Source organism: Lemur catta, chromosome 1, assembly GCF_020740605.2.
Source record: "Lemur catta isolate mLemCat1 chromosome 1, mLemCat1.pri, whole genome shotgun sequence".
In the NCBI taxonomy this organism is placed as follows: domain Eukaryota; kingdom Metazoa; phylum Chordata; class Mammalia; order Primates; family Lemuridae; genus Lemur; species Lemur catta.
Genome location: NC_059128.1, coordinates 189,474,196 through 189,497,547, shown reverse-complemented (window position 1 = coordinate 189,497,547; position 23,352 = coordinate 189,474,196). Strand labels below are relative to the sequence as shown.

The following is a 23,352-nucleotide window of genomic DNA, read 5'->3' as shown; positions in this document are numbered from 1 at the left end:
AAGAACTGCTAAAATGCAGTTGCTTTAGTAAACTTCCCAGAACACCTTTGCTTATTTTCACTTTTCGATTCAGAAACCCTCAGTGATTTCCTAGTATCTCTAAAAGGCATTCAAGATTTCTTAATTAGCTGGGCATTTCGGGCTTCCAGTGCAGTTTAGCCAGATATTCAAGTGTTTGTTGGATAAATGCTAGTGAAGATATAAACATGAAATTACCCGATCAAATTAATTCTTGCCTTTTTAGTTTGTAACTCCCTAATCCATATAACGTCATCTGTGATTCAGGCAAGTGAACCCATCTCACATGTAGCATTCAGTTCTGCTTTTTATTATTATTTATTTATTTATTTATTTTGAGACAGAGTGTCACTGTTACCGGGGCTAGAGTGCCATGGCATTAGCCTAGCTCACAGCAACCTCAAACTCCTGGGCTCAAGCAATCCTACTGCCTCAGCCTCCCCAGTAGCTGGGACTACAGGCATGCGCCACCAGGCTCAGCTAACTTTTTCTATATAGTTTTAGTTGTCCATCTAATTTCTTTCTTTTCTTTTTTTTCTTTTTTTTTTTTTTTTAGTAGAGACGGGTCTCACTCTTGCTCAGGCTGGTCTTGAACTCCTGAGCTTAAATGATCTGCCAGCCTCGGCCTCTCAGAGTGCTAGAATTATAGGCGTGAGCCACTGCGCCCGGCCTGCCCTTTTTTTTTAATCATTGCTTTTGTTGGGTCCCTCCTGGAAACATCTTCTAGTCTTACCTTGCCATTTCTTATCTAATCCCAGCACTATGGGAAGTGAGGCGGGAGGATCGCTTGAGACCATTAGAAACCAGCCTGAGCACCATAGCAAGACCCCATCTCTACAAAATACTTTTTAAAAAGTAGCCATGTGTGGTGGCACACACCTGTAATCCTGGCTACTTGGGAGGCTGAGGTGGGAGCATGGCTTGAGCCCAGGAATTAGAGTACAGTGAGCTATGATCAGGCCACTGCGCTCCAGCCTGGGCAACAGAGGGAGACCCTATCTCTTAGAAAGAAAGAAAGAAAAGGAAAAGGAAAGGGGAAGAGAAGAGGAAAGGAAAGGGAAAGGGAAAAGAGAGGGAAAGGAAAGAGAAAGGAAGTCCTAAAATTCATAAGGCATACCACAAAGCACTGTGATTAATAGCCAAAACAATCTTGAGAAAGAACAAGGCTGGAGGTGGCACACTTCTGACTACAAAACACGTTACAAAGCTATTGTAATCAAATCAGCATGGTACTAGCAGAAAGACAGACATATAGACCAATGGAACAGAACAGACAGCCCCCAAACAAACCCCTGTATATATGGTCAAATGATCTTTGGCAAAGTTGTCAAGAGTACGCATTGGGGAAAGGATAGTCTCCTTAGCAAATGGTGCTAGGAGAACTTGATATTCACGTGCCAGAGAATGAAATTGGACCCTTATTTACAAAAATTAACTCAAAATGGATAAAAGACATAAGATCTGAAACTATAAAACTGGAAAGAAACGGGAAAAGTTTCGTAACATTGGTCTTGGCAATGATTTCTTGGATATGACACTAAAAGCACGCTATAAAAGCAAAAATAGACAAGTGTGACTACATCAAACTGAAAAGCTATGCAGCAAAGGAAGCAATCAACAGATTGAAAAGGCAGCCTGCAGAATGGGAGAAAATATTTGCAAATGATATATCTGATAAGGGGTTAATAATGCAGAATATATAAAGACCTCCTAAAACTCAACAAAAAACCCTAACAACCCTATTTTAAAATGGACAAAGGACTTGAGTAGATGTTTCTCCAAGGAGGATATTCAAGTAGCCAATAAACATGAAAAGATGCTCAACATCAGTAATCATTACTGATGCACAATGAGATCCCACCTCCCACCCACTAGATTGACTACTTACTATAAAAACAAGAAAAACAGAAAATAACAAGTATTGATGAAGATATGGACAATTTGAAACCCTTTTGGACTGTTGGTGAGAATGTAAAATGGTACAGCTGCTATGGAAAACAGTATAGTGGTTCCTCAAAAAACTAAAAATAGAATTAGCATATGATTCAACAATTGCACTTCTAGGTATATACCCAAATGAAATGAAAGCAGGAACTCAAAGAGATATTTGTACAACCATGTTCATAGCAGCATTATTCACGATATCGAAAAGGTGGATGCCAAAGGTCCTTTGACAGATGAAAGGATAAACAAAATGTATAGATACATACAATGGAATAATATTTGGATTTAGAAAGGAAATTCTGGTACATGTAACAATATGGATGAACTGTAAGCATTATGCTAAGTGAAATTAGCTAATCACAAAAAGACTTAAGTGTGATTCCACTTATCTGAGGCACCTAGAATAGTCAAATGCATGGAAATAGAAAGTAGAATGATTGTTTCCAGGGGACTTGTTTAATGGGTATAGAGTTTCAGTTTTGCAAGATGAAAAGAGTTTTGGGAGATTGGATGCACAACAGTATGACTGTTCTTAATATTACTGAATTGTACACTGAAAAAATGGTTAAGATGGTAAAGTCTGCATTGTGAGTTTTACTACTAAAACACTGTTTAATTTTAAAATAGTTAAGATAATTATTAGGTATATTTTACAATTAGCAAAACACTGACAACACCAAATGCTGGTGAGGATGTGGAGCAATAGGAATTCTGATTCACTGCCAGTGGAAGGCAAAATGGTACAGCCACTTTAGAAGACAGTTTGGCAGTTTCTTAGAAACTGAACATAGGCCCAGGTGCAGGCCCAGTGGCTCATGCCTGTAATCCTAGCACTTTTGGTGGCCACGGTGAGAGGATCGCTTGAGGCCAGGAGTTCAAGACCAGCCTGGGCAACATAGTGAGACCCCAACTCTACAAGGTAATTAAAAAGTTAGCCAGGTATCATGGTGCACGCCTGTAGTACTACACAGGAGGCTGAGGTGGGAGGATTGCTTGAGCCCAGGAGTTTGAGGTTACAGTGAGCTATGATCATGCCACTGCACTCCAGCCTGGGCAACAGCAAGACCCTGTCTCAAAAAACAATACTGACCTTACTATATTATCCCCAGCGGTTGTACTCCTTGGTAGTTACCCAAATGGATTGAAAACTTAAATCCACACAAAGCAGCTTTATTTATAATTGCCAAAACTTGAAAGCAACCAAGATGTCCTTTAGTAGGTGAATGAATACACTGTGGTTTGTCTAGGCAATGGCATATTATTCAGTGCTAAGAAGAAATGAGCTACCAAGTCAAGAAGAGACATGGAAGAACCTTAAATGCATATTGCTAAGTGAAAGAAGCCAATCTAAAAAGGCTGCATACTGTATGATTCCAGCTATGTAATAATATTCTTCAAAAGGCAAACCTATGGAGACAGTGAAAAGATCAGTGGTTTCCTAGGGTTTATGGGGGAGAGGGATGAATAGGCAGAGCACAGAGGATATTTAAGGCAGTGAAAATACCATTTGATACTACAATGATGGGTATAAGTCATTGTACATTTGTCAAAAGCTGTAGAATGTGCAACACCAAAAGTGAACCCTAATGTAAACTATGGCCTTTGGGTGATAATGATGTGTCAGTATAGGTTCATCAGTTGTTACAAGTTTACTACTCTGGTAACAGGATGTTGATGGTAAGAGAGGCTTTGCCTGTGTGGGGGCAGGGAATATATGGGAGTACATGGTTCACTATCCTGTAAACCAAAAACTGCTCTGAAAAAGTCTTTTTTTTTTTCTTTTTTTAAGGATGTGTATGGCATGGTACTATTCATGTAAAAATTTTTAATACATAAAACTATTGTTGGTATTATGCAGTAAAAAGACCCCAAAACAGCCATCCATGAAAAATAAACTAAGCAAAGTCAAGAAAATGGTTGCTTCTGGGCAGAAGAAGGAGGAAGGGGAAGAGGGTTTCAGATGGAGTGGGATTTTATTAGTATTTATAACACTTTAAAATTTTTATTTCTTTTAAAAATAAGACAAATATGACAAGATAACATTAATACATGGGTATCATGAATTTCTATTTTTTGTATATTTGACATTTCATGGTTGAAATTTTTTAAGTTCATCTTATAGAGGTAGTTAATTTGGGAATCCATATGTTAAAACGTAGTCTACTCCATTGACTGCATTGATAGCAGGGAACGCTTATAACCAATTTACACAAATTTAGTCAGAGGCTTACCTTAGAAATAACACAACCTCGTCAGAAATGAGACTCTGCTCTCAGTGTGGCTTAAGACCAAGAAAGGGCTGGAGAGTGGGTTTTGTTTTCCTTTGGAGAAATGTTAATGTTTTATAGATCCTCCAGCTCAGTTTTTGTTCTGTAACTTAGGTGCAGTACTGTAGCACAGCAAAGGAGATGTGGATTAGAAGCTCTAAGTCTTGAGTGATATTTTAAGCTTATTAAATGTCCAGGGATGGGAATAAATGATAACAGAAAATAGTCCAGAATTCATAGTAGATGAGAGGGAAATATGGGAACTTTTGTTTCTATGATGATGAGTAGCCATATCAAATTACCTTATAAAGTAAATGTATATTTAGTAATCCAGTGGTTCTTGGTCCTCATCTTATTTGACCTCACCCTCATTTGACATAGTTAATTATACATCCTTGAAAAATAGTTTTTACACTTGGTTCCAGATTCACACAGATTCCTGACTGCCTTTTGTCTCACTGGCTGTTACTTCTTAGTCTTCTACCTCTTGTTTTGTAGTGCCTAGGGTTATGCTCACTCCATAGATAATCTCATCAGGTGATCTGGTTTTAAATGCCATTTCTATACTGACAACTTTCTAAATTGATATTTTTAGTCCTAACCTCTTTCTTGAATTCTAGATTCAGTTGACCACTCAAAATCTCATTTTGATGTGCTATAAGCATCTTAAACTTAGCATGTTCAAAAGTAATACTACCCACAGAACCTGCTAATTATTCAGTCTGCCCCATCTCCATAAATGACATTTCCATCCTTCAGTTGCTTGGTCCAAAGACCTTGAAGTCATCATTGTCTCCTCTCTTTCACAGTTCTATCTAATCCATTCAAATTGTATAGGTTCTACCTTCAAAATATATCCAGACTCGATGTTTCATAATGCCCCACTGCTATGACTCTGGTCCAAGCTATTATCTCTTACCTGGATTACTGCAGTTATGATGTATTCCCAACACAGCAGCTGGAATGGTTCTATCTATTTTAAGTCAGAACTTGTCTCTCCTTTACTCAAAACCCACTAGTGGCTTCCTGTCTCACTTAGAGTAAATGCCAAAATCCTTACAATGGCTGGCTATCCATTTCTTACTCATCTTGTTCATTGCATGTTAGCTACCCTGGACACCTTACCTTTTCTTTCATGTCTGGCCCTTTTTACTTGTTAATCCCTCTACCTTGCATACTTTCTGCCACTTACCCATGTGGATCACTCACTCACCTTCTTAAGGTCTTTACTTTAAAATATCCCCCTTCCTGACTTTACATTTTTCTAATACTTAATCACTGTCATACTACATATTTTAATTTTATTGATTGTCCCCCTACTCAAAAATTTAACTGCCATGAAGACCAAGACAGGGATTTTACATTTTTTTTTTTTTTTTTGTTAGAGATGGGGTGTCGCTCTTGCTCTGGCTGGTCTCGAACTCCTGAGCTCAAGCAGTCCTCCCGCCTCTGCCTCCCAGAGTGCTAGGATTACAGGCATGAGCCACCACAATGGAATACTACTCAATTATAAGAAACAATGCTGATCCTAGCGCCTCTTATATTTTCCTGGGTAGAGCTTGAGCCTATCCTCCGAAGTGAGGTATCACAAGAATGGAAGAATAGGCACCACTTGTACTTGCCATCAAACTGGCACTGACTGATCAACACTAAGGTGCTCACACAGTAGTAATAGTCTTTGGGGGTATGGGGGTTGGGGGCGGGTAAACTCACAACTAATGGACTCGGGGTGAGCGTTGCTGGGGGGAAGGGCACGTCTCAAATCATGGTTGGGATGTGGCAAAGTCATAACATGAAACCAGAATGTTTGTACCCCCATAATTTCGTGAAATAAAAAAAAACATGGATTTTTGTTATTTTGTTTCATGCTACCTCCTTAACACTGAAGGCAGTTTGTGGCATATAGTAGGTGGTCAGTAAATATTTGTTGGGTGTATAAATGGCTTTCTGTGTAGATGTGCACATCTGTTTAGTATGTGAATATAACTAGAGTGCTTTTTAAATAATACTTTAGGAAAGTAATTCAATAATTTGCCTTTTAATGAAGTTTTTTTTCTTATTAAGGTTGATGTCTTTGAACATAAGTTCACAAAGAAAAATTAAAAGAATATTTTGAAGGTGAATACTGAGGGAAAAAGAGAAAACTAATGTGGTATAGTATAACATTGTACTGGGTCCAGCATATCTGAGCCTTGGTATTCTTGAGGAAGTCACTGGGTCATAGTGCCTTTCTCTATAAAATGAAATAATTCAAATGATTTCTATTTTTTCCAATTACAAAATCCTATATGCTATTTGTTTAAAATCTTCTATTAAAAAACCCTGAATTTGACTTTATTATGTTCTTATAACATAGCAGGAAAACATTCCTTAATCTCTGTTGCTTTTCGTAATTCATTTTAATTTGACATTGTTTTATAAATGGAAAAATGTATTTCTCACTTGAGAACACACCAGATCAGCAGAGAAATCAGACTGCTCAAGCAGTGATGTAAAAGCTTGGGTTCTTATCAACTTCCTTAATATGGTTGTATCTCATTTATCTCTTACTCTTCCTCATTAGTTTTTCCTAGTGTCTTTTCCTATGAGTTGAGTTTTCTTCAACCAGTCATTCCAACAATTCCTGAAATTTTATTTCTTCTCTTAAGGACCCAGTTTAAAGAGAAGTGATCATTCTTGCCAGCATTTGATCAATCCCTTTATATCTATTCATCCTAGAGTACCTTCCCTTATGCTCATATAAAACTTAAATATGCAGAGCCACAAAATAGCTCTTTATTGTTTAGAATTTTGAGCCATGACTTTTTTATCACTCTTGCCATAGAAACTACATTGCCTTGCATGATAGCCTGTACAAATGGCAGTTGAATATTTTGTAACATTGTTTTTTGAAGTTGATAAAATTGATATAATATTTGAGGCATGGACTTAGAAATCTGTTGAATTTTCTTTACAGATGAGGAAATTAATGCCCATAAAGGTGGTAATTTGCCTAAGATCTTATTAATTAAAGGTAGAGCTGGGACTGATAGCCATATACTAATAGAGTAGTGTAACCATATACTAATAAACCAACCATTTGGGGAGGGGATATATGCATTTATTTTTCTCCTCTACCATATGTAACCTCTTGTACAAGACAGGTGAATATGGAAAACTCTGGGAATTCATATTTTCCCCTTCTTACCTTTATTTTGTTACTTTTCCAAATAGACATGTATGACTTTTTAGTTTAATATATTTCCCTGTTGTTTGAATGTTGGGAAGATAGTGAAAGTCTACTGTAATCCCATTCCTTGGATTTACCAACTGTTAAGTTTCTTACATTTTTGTGAATTTTAAAATTACATTTATGTACTAATAAGTTTTCAATACTTACAATTAAGATATGGATCATTTTAAAGTATGGTGTCTGTAGACTAGAATTATTTCTTAAAATTGCTCCAATACCTTGCCTAAATTAAATCTGGCCTCCTACACTGAATTGATTTTCAAACTTCTCTTTACTTATACTCAGTCTCCATTAATCTTTTCACTTGCTAAAGAGAGATAAGAACTTGATTCTGCTTATGAAGGGTTTTTTGCCCATGACTAGCATAACTTCAGAACTTTTCTGTGATACTGTTAATAAGTACTGTCTCTGAGATTTTAATCTACAGTTTGAAAATCAGAGCTAAACTTATTCCTTAAATGAACTTTTCTAAATGAAGAATTAGAATAAGGGTTTTTACCCTTAGCAGATATTATTGATCCACTTTAGTAAGCATTTAATACTGTTAGACATTTTAAATTTCTATTTTATTGTCATAAATTTAAAGCTCAGAATTTATTTACTAATCGCATACAGTGTGCCAACATACATACTATTTGGCAAAGGCATGAAGGTGGCTGCTGCTGGAGAAAACAGCAAGTGGAGATGAAAGAGAGAGAAATAGGAAAGGAATGGGAAAACATACTTTTGTAATTATGGTATTTTTAGTTTTTGGTTTACCATATTAATTGGGTTTAATAACCATTGTACCTATCAAATATGTTTGTGTTGGGATGATCATTTGGGTTGAAAACACCCAGTAAGCTCACTTTTCTCTGAATAGTATAGCTTAGCTTTTTGTGACATGATTGATTTGGCTCCTTGCGTACTTGTTCATTTCTGGCTTCTGACATTCTTCAGCAGATTCTGCATGTGCCATCTTTTATAGTTCTCTCTTTTTGTATATTCTATGTTTTCTACCTGGAATGCCTTTCTCTAAATGTATTCAGTCTTGAAAATTGAGCTTACATATCATCTTTAGCACCTACCTTCTGTACTGTCACAGTACCTTGTGTGCATGTTATAACACATTTATTAAATGAGTAAAATCAAGTAACAAAGTGCTTAGAATGGTGTTTGGCACCAAATATTTGCTAAGTATTGGTTGGGCCTTCTTACTATTTTATTAAATTATATTTCTGTGTTATGAGTGCTACCTCCATAAGGGCATAGACATGCTGTGTCTGGTCCATCTTTGTATTTCTGGTGCTTGGCAAATAGGTGATTAATAAATGAGCGAATAAATGCTTTCCAGCAGGATCTAAATAGTAATAATAATATTAACCCATGTTGGGGAAGGGAAGGCATATGTGTATATGTGTGTGTGTGTATATAACTTTTTAAAAACTATTGAAATAATTTACCTATCATAAAATTGACCAACTTTAAGTGTACAATTCAACAATATTTAGTAAATTTTCAGAGTTGTGTAACCCGTTATCACATAAAAGATCCATTCACCATATAAAAGATCTTGCATGCCTGTTTAATTTTTTAAATTCTTTTCCCTCTCTCCTTCCCTCCCTTCCTTCCTACCTTTCTTTTCTTTTTTTTTTCTCTTCTTTTCTTTCTTTCTTTCTTTTTTTGTTTTGAGACAGGGTCTCACTCTGTTGCCCAGGGAGGAGTACAGTGGCCCTATTATAGCTCACTGCAACCTCAAACTCCTGGGTTCAAGCAATCCTCCCACCTCAGCCTCCCTAGTGGCTGGGATGATAGGCATGTGCCACCATGCCTAGCTAATTTTGAAAAAAAATTTTGTAGAGACAGGGTCTTGCTATGTTGCCCAGGCTAGTAAATTTTTGTTTTGTTTTCTTTTTTTTTTTTTAGTGTATGAATGAAAGGCTAGATGAAATAAAGTCAAAACATTATATTCCTTACTCTTTTTTTTTTGCTCAAGAAAATGTAAAATAAAATATCCAAATTTTGTATAATATACAAAATTATATAATTCACCATTTCTTAAATGAATAATTTTTAGGTTTTTTTTTTTTGTTGTTGTTGTTGTTTTAAAAGAGATAGGATCTTACTCTGACATGGCCCCACCACCACCCAGGCTGGAGTGCAGAGGAAGGATCGTAGCTTACCGCAGCCTTGAACTGGGCTCAAGCAGTCCGCCTGCCTCAGCCTCCCAAGTAGCTGAGACTACAGGCAAATGTCACCACACCTGGCTGATTTTTTAATTTTCTTGTAGAGTTCAGATCTTGCTATGTTGCCCATGCTGGTCTCAAACTCCTGGCCTCAAGTGATCGTCCCACCTTAGTATCCCGAAGTGGTGGAATTACAGGCTTGAGCTGCTGTTGCCCAGCAATTTTCAGAGTTTAAAAAAAAAAAAAAAACATGCATTGGTAAGACTGACTTGAAAACTAGCAGTAATGACATAGCCACTAATTGATAATTAAATAGCCATTAATTGAAAAGAAAGTACTAGACCCTGCACCGTATTAGAGCAGGAAAAATGTCTGATTCCTAACAGCTAGCACAGTGATGGACACATGTTAAATACAAAAACTGTACTCCTTTTAGATAGAAAAAGTATTTTGTTTTTTGTAAGATTCACTACATTGAAATTTTTTGGCAATTTCTTATCCCCTTTTGCCTGAATTTATAATTTTATAACTGTATGACAGCCAAAGAAATATAAAACAATCTAGGTGATCTCCCTAAATTCTACCCACCCAACCCCCGCCCCCCCATTTGTAGCCTTTGTCCTTTAGATAGCTCTTGGCCTATAAATAAGCCTTTGGCCAGTTTGGTAGCTTTTTGGAATTCTAACTGACAGTGCTGCTTACCACATCAGTGTAAGTCATGTGAATTCACAACTGTTATATTTGCATGGAGTATACAAAGCTGCCTCTCTGAGGGCAGACATAGAAAAACAAGCCACCTTATATACCCCTTTCATGAGATCCCAGGGAAATAAAAGTCCTTCTTGATCTGAATTGAGCTGATGACTTGAAAATGTCTAATACTACTTTTAAGGCATTCAGTTTTTGCAGTAAAAACATGGGCAGATGCTACCAGGCTGAGTTGCATAGGGTGTCGTTCTACCAATTCTTTCACAGTTTTCTCTTTACCTTGGAGGAAAGAACTCTTGGTCTGTAATAAAGAGATTGTTAAATCTCTTATTTAGCAAAGAGTTTTATTTGGGTAATAATGGCCCTGGTCATGTTATTACTACAGTGTTAAATTGGTTTGATAAATCTTTTATTAGTAGTTGCAAATTATCAGAAACTCTAGATTTAATAAATAAGTAATGAGGGGAAATTTTTTTGCAACAAACAGAACATTTATGTAAATATGCAGTATATAATTGTTTTGGATTTATTTATTTATTTTCTCTAATGAAAAGAAGTTAAAGCCCATTAAACCTCAATCCTGCTGCTTTAGATGGAGTGGCTAATAATAAAAACTTTTCTTAGATTAGAAATGCTTCTTTCCATCAGAACTGTACCTTATTTAATTAGCAGTCATTTAAGGAATACGTGTTCCAGATATTATTTTCTGTGTGTGAGACTTAGGACGTAGTTTTTTGTTGCTTATTATGAGTCATTTATTGATATTATATTGTGATACTATACAAAGCTCATTGTCTTGGTAATAGTACTTTTGCTTTAGTGTGAACCATAGGCTCTCAAATTGAGTTGAACGCTATTTGACTTCCCAACGTGTGGGAAACATATGGCTTAGTAGTTAAGTGGCTCTGTATGAGACTGTCTGGGTTCTAATTCTGGCCAGTGTTGGGCAAGTAATTTAACTTCTCTGTGCCTCGGTTTCCTTATTTGTAAAAATAAATAAAGCCTTTTTCTTCTTACCTCATAAGGCTCTAATGATTAAATGAGAAAGGGTGGATGTTAAAGCTATTATTGTAGTGCTTAGCTAATCATTTTTATTCATCTTGCAGCCTATTAGCATTTTTTAAATTGAGTCTTAATATTTTAAAAATCTGTATCTGTACCAAAGCTTCACTTAAGCAAAGATAGAATGAATAGATCTGGTCAAAAATTGAGCTAGGCCAGCATGGTAGCTCATGCCTGTAATCCCAGCACTTTGGGAGGCTGAGGTGGGAGGATTGCTTGAGCCCAAGAGTTCCAGACCAACCTGGGCAACATAGGGAGACCTTGTCTCTATGAAAAAATAAAAATTAAAAAAAAAATGAGGTAAAGATTTCTGTACAAGCAAGATTAGCCAAAACATTTTAAGAAGGAATAATACTTATTCCTTATGTTATCCCTTATATAGAGAACTTATATTCTTAGTGGAAGGAGTACCAATAAGCAAATAAAATTATATAGTATATTAGGATGTGATAAATGGTATGGGAAAAAAATAAGGCAAGGGAAGAGAGAGTACCTGGATGGAGACTTGATGGATGGTCAGGAAGGGGAAAACATCACCATAGAGGTGACAGACTGAGCACTGCAGGTAGTAGGGGAAGAGCATTCCAGCCTGAGGAAATAGTAGGAACAGTAATAATAATAATCATGAGTATTCCAGCCTGAGGAAATAGTAGGAACAGTAATAATAATAATAAGCTAAAACGTATACTGCTATCTGCCAGGAACTGTTAAAGTACTTACATATATTAACTTACTTAATATCTACTTCATAGAATTATTGTAAGGATTTTTGCCGTCCTCATTATATAGATGAGGGAACTGAGGGTGCAGAGAGCTGGTAAGTAGTATGGTATGGCTAAAAAAATTGAACCCAAGCAGTTTGGCTCTGGAGGCCGTCTTCTAAGGAGATGCTGTATAGTATATTAGTTAAGGCCTTGTGGCAAGAGAATTTCCAGTGTATTAGAGAAATAGCAAAGTTAGTGTGCATATAGCAGAATGAATAAAGATAATGATAGATGCTGAGGTCCAAGGCAGGGATGGGGAACCTGCGGCCTTTTGACTGAATCCATATTTTACAGAACAAATCCTTTTTTTTAATTAATACATTTTTGTTCATCTTTTATATTTTTATTTTTTAAATGAACATATTTAAAATACCAAAGAATAAAATAAGTTTGAACGAAATAATCCTCCCAGATTGACCAGCACAGTTAGAACATTAGTAAGCCCCAAGGGCTAAATTGATACTGCAACTCTCATGATTTAGTTCTACTATAGCTTTCCCCGATTTAGTTCTAACTTCCCCCACCTGACTGGTGCCACTGCTTCATGAGGCTGGCTGGCAAGAGTTTATGGGGCTCAAGTATGCCAGTCTCTTACCAGCTTTTGACAGCGGTGCACTGTGTTTCTGTTTGAAGTGGAATTTGTGAATAGTTGCATAGCTCGACAGCATTTTTTAATTGTCTACTTAACAGCCCATCATGTCAAAGAAGACCAAGAGAATGCTGAAGGAAGAAAACAGATTTTTTTTTAATGAGGATTGGTAATTACAATATTATCTTGTTTCTGCTAAAGATAAGATGATTTGCTTGCTTTGTAATACTGCAATATCAACATTAAAGAAATTCAGTGCTCATCAGCATTATAACACTCATAAGGACCACAAATATTTGAAATTGGAGGGAGAGGCACAAAAGGTTCCATTGCAGAAATTAAAAGATGAAAAGCAAAAGCAAAGACAGTTCTTTCAAGCAGCAGTAAGACCTGGAAATAATGCCTCTGAAGCAACTTTTAAGTAGCTTATATACTTGGGAAAAAAAAGAGAAGCCGTTCAGTGATACAGAAATTGTGAAAGAATGCATTGTCGAAGTTGTAGGCTCATTTAGACCCTGATAATGTTTCAAAGTACAAACAGCTGCCTCTTTCAAGGTGAACCATAATTGATTGGCAGCATGAATTAGCCTTCAACTTAACAGAAAAACTTCATGCAATACTTCAAAAGGAAAATATATATTATTCATTTGCTTTGGATGAATCAACTGATACTGCTTACTCGGTGCAGGTTTTATACTTCATTTGGATCATAACAGAAGATTTTCTTTGCTATAAAAGAGTTACTTGCTTGGACACTCCTGGGAACAGAACACAGAGTAGGTATCTTCAATAACTTTCAAGATAAATGTCATGAAGTTGGACTGAATTTGGTAAATTTAGTGAGTATATGTACAGTTGGTGCACCTTCTATGACAGGAAAACATGAAGGGTTTATTGCACAGATAAAAAAAAGTATTAACAGATCCAGATGCTCTCATTTCTTTTCACTGTATCAGCAAAATCTCTGTGCTAAAGCTATTTTAAGTGACATTTTGCAACAAGTTATAAGTATTGTTAGCTATAGTTGTGCAAATGCAACATGGCGTCATCAGTTTTGCAATAAGCTAAAGTTGAATGATGAGGTAATCAGTGTGGATTTGCCATATCATTCTTAAAGTGCATTAGCTATTGCAAGGACAAGTGTTAGCCAAAATTTTATCTCTGCAAGAACAGATAGTTAAATTTTATGAAGAACAGAATCAGCAATGTGAATTATTAAAAGAAGATCTTATGAATGCAGCATTTCTGTATGATGTCAAATCAAAATGACTTGAATATTTCTTTGCAAGGTTAAGCCAAGTCTGTATATGATACGTGGCAAAAAATCCAAGCATTTTAAAAAAAGTTATCTTTTTTTCACAATTTTTCTTCTAAAGGAAATTTCGGGTGAACATTTTCCCCACTTAGCAAAGGTCACTGATGAGCAGGATGATATAGGCGAATCATTTGAAGAATACGTTTATAGATCTGTTAATTGGAGAACATAATGAAAGTTTCACTGACTGTGAATCATGACATCACACTCAAATTAGCATTTCAGCATCACCTAGTTGATATCACCAAGGCACCTAAAGAATTACAGATGGAATTGATTGAGCTCTCAGTAGATGACATTTTCAAGTCATTGTTTGATGCTAAGAAAGATCCAATTGAAATATGGAAAGATGCAGTAGAATACCCATGCCTTCGGCAACATGCCCAAAATTTCTTGCTTTTCAGCCACTTATTGCTACGAATTGACATTCTACCTAACCCAAATCAAGATGTCTTTAAGGTCACAAATGACTGATACTCATATGGAGGATCAACTGAAACTGCGAACTCCTTGCTGCAACCAAATATTCAAATACTTTCCAATAAAAAGCATACAAAACAAAGTCATTAAAAGGTTAGTTAACTTTATAATTAACAAATAGTTTTCAGTTTTTGAAATTATTAAGTACACAGTAGTTAGGTTTTTTTACAAAATAATGGACATTTTTAAGTATATCTAATTGATGTTTCTTGAATGCAGCTGTGTTTGGTTACAGCTAAATTAACGCAGGCTTCCAACATGAAAAGGTTCCCCATCCCTGGTTTAAGTGGTGGTAATTGGGGAGGGGATGCGGTGGGAAGATTTGACTGGACTTAAGCTACTATGAAGTCTGGGCTTTGACTCTGAAGTGCCGAGCCAGGTGGTTTTGAACAGGGGAGTGATAAGGTTTAACTGACTTTTTAGAAGGATTTACTGAGTCCTTGGACTTTTCCTCTCTCAGAGTCTATGAGTAGAATTCAGGAGAACCTGAGAAATTAGAAAAAAATTACATCTTTTATTTTCACTAACTTCTAATTGAAGCAGTATTTCGTTTACTTAATAATATAACCAATAAAACACAGCAGTATTAGTTACCTGTGACTTTGTCACTGTCAATAAAAATCACATTATTTTTGTTGAAGATATCCTGAAATAACCATTTATGGTTATCACTACTTTTGAAATTGTAGTTATTATACCCACTACTAGATCCTATTTAATATTAAAGATGTAATAATAAAGATGCTCATATTTTACAATTTGTTTTTTTCATAGTTATGCATTTTTGATAATTATATGTCAGTATAATTTGTTTCCTTTGTAATCTATGTATTTCTTTTGTGTATTTATAAACAATCTCTGAAAAGGTGTCGATTTTACCAGGTTGCCAAAAAAGTCTGTGTCACATAAAAAACAAGACTCACTGTGAGTTTTACTCTGGTTGCTGTGATAAGAATAGGCTGGGGAGGAAGAGGGGAAGGGCAAGAGCAGGAGGATTACAAGTTATGAGGCTTTTGCCATTATCTAGGTGAGAGATAATGGTGAGTTAGACCAGAGTAGTGGCGAAGGAGACAGTGATATGTGTTTGGATTTTGGATATGTTTTGAAGATTAAGGCAACAGGATTTGTTAACAGATTGAATGAGTAATGTGAGAAAAAGAATCAAGTATGGCTCCAGGGTTTTTGGTCTGTGCAACTGCACAAATTGACGTTTGCTGAGATAGGAGTGGAGTGTGTTTGTTAAAAATCAAAAGTTCAGTGTTGAATATAAGTTTGAGATATTTATCAGACATCTAAATTACTTTGTGACTTGTTGCTATTTCTATTTAGTATGTCGTGGCATATGCAGTCATTAGAATGATGTGAAACTATATGAAGAAACAGCTTGAATTTGTATTATTTCTAAATATTTGAATGTTTTACAGTGAGCATGTATCCATGTAGTAGGTAACTTAAAAATGAGAAAACATTTAAAAATAAGAAAATGGTCACAGTATGTGATAAAATAGTTATGTGGTCATTAGAAAGAATGAAATAGATGTGTTTATGGGAGATCTGTAAGGTATATAAATAAATTAAACCAAAATAACGTGAGGAACAGAATAGATATTATATGCGTGTCCAACTCATAGTAAATCTAATAGTGTTTTTTTTTATAGCAGTTGGAGTTACTAACCTCGTATTATATGTTACTTTTTAGAATGTCATTGGTTCATTCATATGAGGAGTGAGATTATAGGCTCTTTTATTCTTTATGCCTTTGTATTTTTATAAATACAGATATTACAGTTTTTATAATATAGCGAATATTATAGATTTACTAGGCCGGGTGCAGTTGCTCATGCCTGTAATCCTAGCACTCTGGGAGGCCGAGGCGGATGGATTGTTTGAACTCAGGAGTTTGAGACCAGCCTGAGCAAGAGCGAGACCCTGTCTCTACTAAAAAAATATAGAAAGAAATTAGCTGGACAACTAAAATATATATAGAAAAAATTAGCTGGGCATGGTGTCGCATGCCTGTAGTCCCAGCTACTCGGGAGGCTGAGGCAGGAGGATCCCTTAAGCCCAGGAGTTTGAGGTTGCTGTGAGCTAGGCTGATGCCACAGCACTCTAGCCCAGGCAACAGAGTGAGACTCTCTCTCAAAAAAAAAAAAAAAAAAAAAAAAAGACATTTTCAATGTTTTGGAATATGAAATGTGAAGTGAAGGGAGAAAATCATCTGTATAGTATGATTAATGTTTATTATAAGTAAAATATGACTTTACATACATATGATTAGAAGAAAAGATTAGGTTGTACATTAGAATGTTAATAGTGGTTTTCTCTGGGTGAAGGAATTTGAAGTGATATTTAAAATATTTGTAATTTTTTTGTAGACTATGAGAAGACAACGGAATGAAGTTGTAGTTGAATTAAGGAAGGTGAGTCTGATTAATATTGGGTACTTCCAGGCATAATTTTAACAACATTATAGAATATATACAAGATACCAAACATATATAATATTTTATGTAAAATGTGTAAACTGTTTTATTTACTGAATATAGTTAAGCTTTTAAAATCTCAATTGCTTAGCATTTCTTTTTCTTTTGAAAAAGAAGAGATTTTGATTAAATTGGACAAGCTTTTGAGGTTGGCAGGGTACAACTTGTCCAATATCCAAAAACAGATATAAACAACTTATTGGTTATTTTTTCTTTTGTAATTTTTAATGATTTTTGTAAAGTATAAGCCATAGAGATATGATTATACTGAATAGTTATGCTATTAATGGCCAGTAGTTATGCCCCAAAAAGAACTTGTTACTTACAAATTTCATCAACTTTTCAAGTTGGTTATAGTTGAGAATATATTTGTAAATTTGCCCCAGACATTTTAAGTGAAATTCAAATGGCCCTTGATTTTTGTCAGGCATTGTTTTTGTCTAATTTTGAACTGCCCAACTTTTGCTTTGACTTTGCTTTTAGGTGGTAAAGAGAAGCTCCCAGATGATGTGTAAAATGGTTTAGTACTTTCAAATAAATATGTGTGTTTGGTTCTGGCTTAAACTGTACACTCTCTTTTTCAGTCAAACTTTTATTTTTGTTTTGTTTCATTTTACATAGTTCACGGGTCATTAAAAATGTAATACTTGGGGTTTGGGACTCAAATTAGTGTTGCTTAAGTGTTCAGTTCACAATTTGGTTGTTTTTTTTTTTTTTGCATTTGAATTTTACTTTTAAAAGGCACTTTATATTTCAGTTTGTAGGCACATGATTGCCTAACTTTTTTATGAAAGTATTTAGATTTTTTTTAAATTGAAGTTCTTTGATTTTTTTAAAGAATAAAAGAGATGAACATCTCTTGAAGAGAAGGAATGTGCCACATGAAGATATCTGTGAAGACTCTGATATAGATGGCGATTATAGAGTGGTAAGTTATTATTATTCTGGTAACTTTAAAACTACCAGTGAAAAATTTCACATAAATATAGAATTTTAAAGTGACCTTTTAACTTCGTTTTTTTTTTTCTCTTTAACTTTTTTCCCAGCAAAATACCTCTCTAGAAGCTATTGTTCAAGTAAGTTGGGTTTTTTCTTTCCCTCTCTCCATTTGTATTTCTCAACACATTATTGTGTATCTGCATCATAAATTGTTTTATTTTTTATAGAATGCTTCAAGTGATAACCAAGGAATTCAATTAAGTGCAGTTCAAGCTGCTAGGTAAGTTAAATTTTGAGGACATAATTAAATTTTATAACTTACACAGGGGTTCTGTTTTGGGTTTTTACTATATAGTAGTCCTGTCAATCAAATTTAACTTTGATAGCAAACAATAGTAAACAGTCATAATCCAACTGAATTTATTTTAAAAAATTGTTCTCTGATTTAGAGTATTAAAATTGGTGGCAATTTTTTAAACTCAAATTTTTTGAGCTAAAAGTGTGTACTTTAAATACACTGAGGCTTTAACATACATAATGTATACAAATTAGTGCCATGGACTAATAGAAAAACATTATTTATAAAGCTTTACTTTTTACTAATTAATAGGTTTAATTTTATAAATCCTTATCAGGTAGCTAATTCTTCTGACTGTCCTCATGTTGATCAAACAATAAATCAAGAAATGTAAGTTACTACATCAGTGTATAGACAAACACACATTAAGATTTAGGGGTGCATACACTCCCAGTGTCTTTCCAGGTAGGAAATACCAAGTTGTTTTGCACATTTCTATTATGAAACTTATGCTCTCATTTTACTAGAAGAGCCAGAAAAACTTATTGCTGAGACCTTTATATTAACAAATAGGTTGGAGAAGACATGATTGTATCATAATACAGTATAGTATGGTTGCTTTTGTATATGTATGATTGTAAGAGTAATACCCAATATTGTGATTATCAGTGGGAAGAGACAATTAAGCAATTGATCCTAGCTATGGCATTTCAAAGTGAAAAAAGAGTTTATAGGTCCACCTGACATCCAGTGCATAAATCCCTTTTATATTTATTAGACTTTTCTGCTTTTGTGTATTCACCTTAAATAACCTAGAATAGATAGAGAAATTATAGAATTACAGGGTTGTGTACCATAGGTAAAAGAACTTCTTAAAGAAGACTTTATTATGTAGGCAGGAAATCAGAGAACCATTCATATCTCAAAATGACACATTAATGCCTACAGGAAGAACGATTAAGAAATTGATTATGCTCACCATTGTCAATTGAATAATTGAGAGTTTGGGGACAATTCTTCTCATCATGAGTTCTGCAAGAAAATTAAAGCCCATTGCCCCTAAGACAGAGGTTCTCAAAGTATGATCCATGGGTCCCTGAGAGATTCTGAGACAATACAAGTGATATGCAAGAACAAACTGATTTTCGTGATATTTCTAAGAATTTATTTGTTTTTTTTCACTGTGTTAACCTTTACATTGATGTTGCCAAAAAAAAAAAAAAAATGCAAATATGGGTAAAACTACTGACACCTTAGCACAAATCAAGACAGTGGCACCAAACTGATGTTATATTTTGTAGATACTGTATTCTTCACCATTATGCACTCAAAAAATAAAAACCATTTCTCTTTTAAAAATGTCCTCAGTGAAGCAGTAAGAAAATTTTCTTTATAAGTGTTTTTTATTTCCACTTGTTGCTAAGCACTGTGCCATGTGCTATGGAAAATACTGTGAAAGTAGCATGTGATACACTTCTTTCTCTTTAAGAAGTTTAGGCTCTAATTGGGAAGGCAAAACTATATTGTAAAAAAAGTAGTGATACCCAATGGCAGATATAGGACTATGCTATGTAAAAATATTCTTGGAATTCAAAGATTGGTATTATGTAAAGCATGGAATTTGAAATGGACTTTGAATAGTTTGAATGGAGGATGAGGCATTCCAAGTGAAGAGAGTAGGATATGAAGGATAGAAATAAGATTTAAATGGTATGACAGACAACTGACCTATTGTTGAGTTATATAGAATATGATTAGTTGGGTAAGGAGGAGCCAACTTGTAGAGCAGTTTAAAGCTAGGTCAAGGAGTTTCCATTGATAAAGTAGTAAACAAGCAACCATCACCTAGTTTATATAGGGCAATGATCTGATTAAACTTTATTAAACATTGCCTTTATACAGTAATGCAGGAGATTGCAGTAGGTGAAGATTTGTGTTTAGGCCGCACAGAGGATTTATCAGCTAAACCTACAGTCTTCCACATGTAAAAATGGGCACTAGGTTTTGTTTTGTTTTGTTTTTATCCTATAAGCTCCATGAGAGCAGGGATGTGTCTGTCTTGTTCACCTCAATATCTCTAGCATCTTTTTGGATCTTTTCCTGTGTTTTATTGTGTTTATTTTATTTCTCTTTAATTGCTAAGATAAGAATGTTTTTGGATGTTTTTGACCTATAATTTAGCGTGTAAAATAGTAAGAAGAATTAAGTACTAGTACCAGCTGTAAACATGTACCAGCAGCCTACCAGCTTTTGTCCTTTGAATTTGTTGTGACCTCGTATGAATAATTTTGAATATTTCAGTGACCTCTTAATTCCTTTCTTAGCAAGACAAATGCTATTTTGAAGTCTACCCACTTTTTCCTTTGAGCTCAAAATTAAGTCCAAAGGTAACACATAAAACATTCAGTTGTCTTTTTATAAGTTGTCTTCAGGAATTTATTGAGGGAATAATATTATTGATAAAATTGATAAAGTGGTTCATGGCTATCATTTTTCTAATTATTGGTCATCTTTATAAAGTTAATTTATAAATTAATCTTTTTATAATTAGAGAAGAAGTTGCATTACATAAATTATAAAAAGTAACTTTCAGAGAGGGTACTTGTGCCGAATATTCAGACTTATGATAGTATCCATGTCAAATGTGAATTTAAATTTAATTATGCTATTGTATGTCATTACGTTTCACAAGGGATATTTATATCTCTTATAGGAAGCTTTTGTCCAGTGATCGAAATCCACCAATTGATGACTTAATAAAATCTGGAATATTGCCTATTTTAGTCCATTGTCTTGAAAGAGATGACAAGTAAGTACATTATTTCTTTAAAAATTTGTAAAGTATATGTTGGAGAGGGCCATATTTTCTAGTAGTTAGCTTGATCTTTAAAGAAAAATGAAAGGGCCTATTGGATGCAGGTGAAAAGTCAAAATGATAAACACTGCAAGGTGTGTTAATGCCAACAGATGAAGGTAAAGGCCAAAGAGGAACTTGAGAATGATACATTTAACTTTCAAGCTTTGAAATCAGCAGGAACTAATTTTACCAGGTAGGTATTTGAGAAAACTGAGGAGTATCTTAATAAAGAGTTCTTACTAAAAACAAGGACACAAGAGGAGGTTTGTATGAAGAAATGTTTTAAACAGTCCTTGAAGGGTAAAAAAAAAAAAAAAAAAAATGCTGGATGGATATATGCCTTTTGAAACAAAATTTTTAATATATTTAAAATGCTAGAGGGAGGAATGGTTAGTAGATATTTGGGCCAATGTAAAAATCCCTACTGTTTAATATTTGGTGGTTTTTTTTGTAGTCCTTCTTTACAGTTTGAAGCTGCGTGGGCTTTGACAAACATTGCATCTGGAACCTCAGAACAAACTCAAGCGGTAGTTCAGTCCAGTAAGTTGGTTATTAACAAACAAAATTCTGATTTTTAAAAGTGGGGTCGGTAAAAAAAAAAACAAACCAGCAGTGATTTTCCCAAAAGGATATAGCTATTTGCATTATAAAATGATACCTACTAAGAAACACATAGGGTTGTCGAAATAGGCCACCTTGATTTAAGTATTACTTTAATCAACTTTTTGTAATAACTGACATTTTCTGTTTCCAAAAATTCACTTGATTCTTTTCTAAATCTGAAAACATTTCCTAATTATAGTAGCACATTACATTATTGTTAAACTATTTATAGGATATCTGTAGAAATAAAGGGATTTTTTTCTCATTGCCATATTGCCTCTCAGCCTCTGTTACAGAGATTTCAAACATGTTTTAAGGAAATCTTCTATAAAGTAGTCCTATTGAGAGAATGGTTTGAAGTTTTGCACTATTATAATAGGATTGCTTTTGTGTTTCAAGAGATGTAAGTGGAAAATTAGTATCAGAAGTAATAACCTGAGTGTATTGTTTTCATGAATGCTGTTTGATTCTTCTGTCAAACAGAAATTAATAATTTTAAAGAAGGTACTTTTAAAATCCTTCTTAAATATGTAACTAGGGTACTTGTCTAAGCTTGTTAAAATTGTAAACACTGATTTCTACATGATTTTGAAGGGAAACAAAGGTGTTATCCAAGTAAACATTTTATTTTGTAGTCGACACTTGTGTTGTAATATTACTTAGAAAAGATAATTCCCTTAAATCCTACTATAACTGTTTTAGTTTTGTATTCAGGTGTTTTTCTGTTGTGTTGTGTTTTTTGTTTTGTGTAGTTAGTTGACTATTAGGTAAATTTTATGGGTTTGTGGTTATGTCTTATTCCTCTCACTTTTTTTCATTTCTGTTCCGTGTCATCTTTAAACCTTAGAAAGAGGCTTAGAATTTAACACCGCTAGTTTGTTTTAATATGTTAAAAATAATGGATAAATGAATTAATTTTTATTATAAGTAAGCATGATTGATCTTCATATACTTAAATAACATTTTTCAAAGTAGTACCAGAAAGAAGAATAGTCATTTGTTCAGTCCAGTATTTTGCTCAGGTATGGACCTGTCTCCATGTTTCCTATCCTTATTGAGTAACAGAATCACTTTCTAATTCAGAACATCTCATGTGGCCCAGAAATCACTGTCTTAAAGTCCTACATATTAATTTAAATTTCTGTATTCAAAAGTTATTTCAACAATTGGACTTTCTTTTTCAAATTTGAAGATAATCTATAAGCAGTAAATCTTAAAACTGGAATTAAATGCAGGTTTTATTGTGAATGAAATTTTACGGGCTGAATTTAACATTTTCCTGTGTGTCACAATTCACTTTGATGCTGACTAGTCTGCTAGTCAAAACATTTCTAATAATGCTATTGTAATAAAAATCATTAAATGACTATATATTTTAAATATATTTTTGATAGGTTTCTTTTTTTTTTTGAGGTTACCCTCAGCAAAAAAATTAAGATTGATTTTTGTTTATAGTTTGATATCTTCAACCTTAATTTTAACTTATGTTTTTCTCCTTTAGATGCTGTGCCACTTTTCTTGAGGCTTCTTCATTCACCCCATCAGAATGTCTGTGAGCAAGCCGTGTGGGCATTGGGAAATATCATAGGTTTGTATAAAACTTCTAATATTAGTCCAACAATTGTTGT

The 23,352-nt window shown here is 34.4% G+C and overlaps 1 protein-coding gene across 1 annotated transcript in view; it reads left to right on the top strand.

Moving 5' to 3' along the window:
* KPNA4 (karyopherin subunit alpha 4) overlaps window positions 1-23,352 on the top strand; it is a 60,178-nt gene that overhangs the window by 13,895 nt on the left and 22,931 nt on the right. Inside the window, exons 2-8 of the mRNA XM_045539573.1 lie at window positions 16,920-16,964; window positions 17,866-17,955; window positions 18,074-18,103; window positions 18,194-18,246; window positions 20,978-21,073; window positions 21,576-21,661; window positions 23,226-23,312. Of these exons, the coding sequence (XP_045395529.1) occupies window positions 16,920-16,964; window positions 17,866-17,955; window positions 18,074-18,103; window positions 18,194-18,246; window positions 20,978-21,073; window positions 21,576-21,661; window positions 23,226-23,312 (487 nt within the window). The remainder of the gene's footprint in view (window positions 1-16,919; window positions 16,965-17,865; window positions 17,956-18,073; window positions 18,104-18,193; window positions 18,247-20,977; window positions 21,074-21,575; window positions 21,662-23,225; window positions 23,313-23,352) is intronic.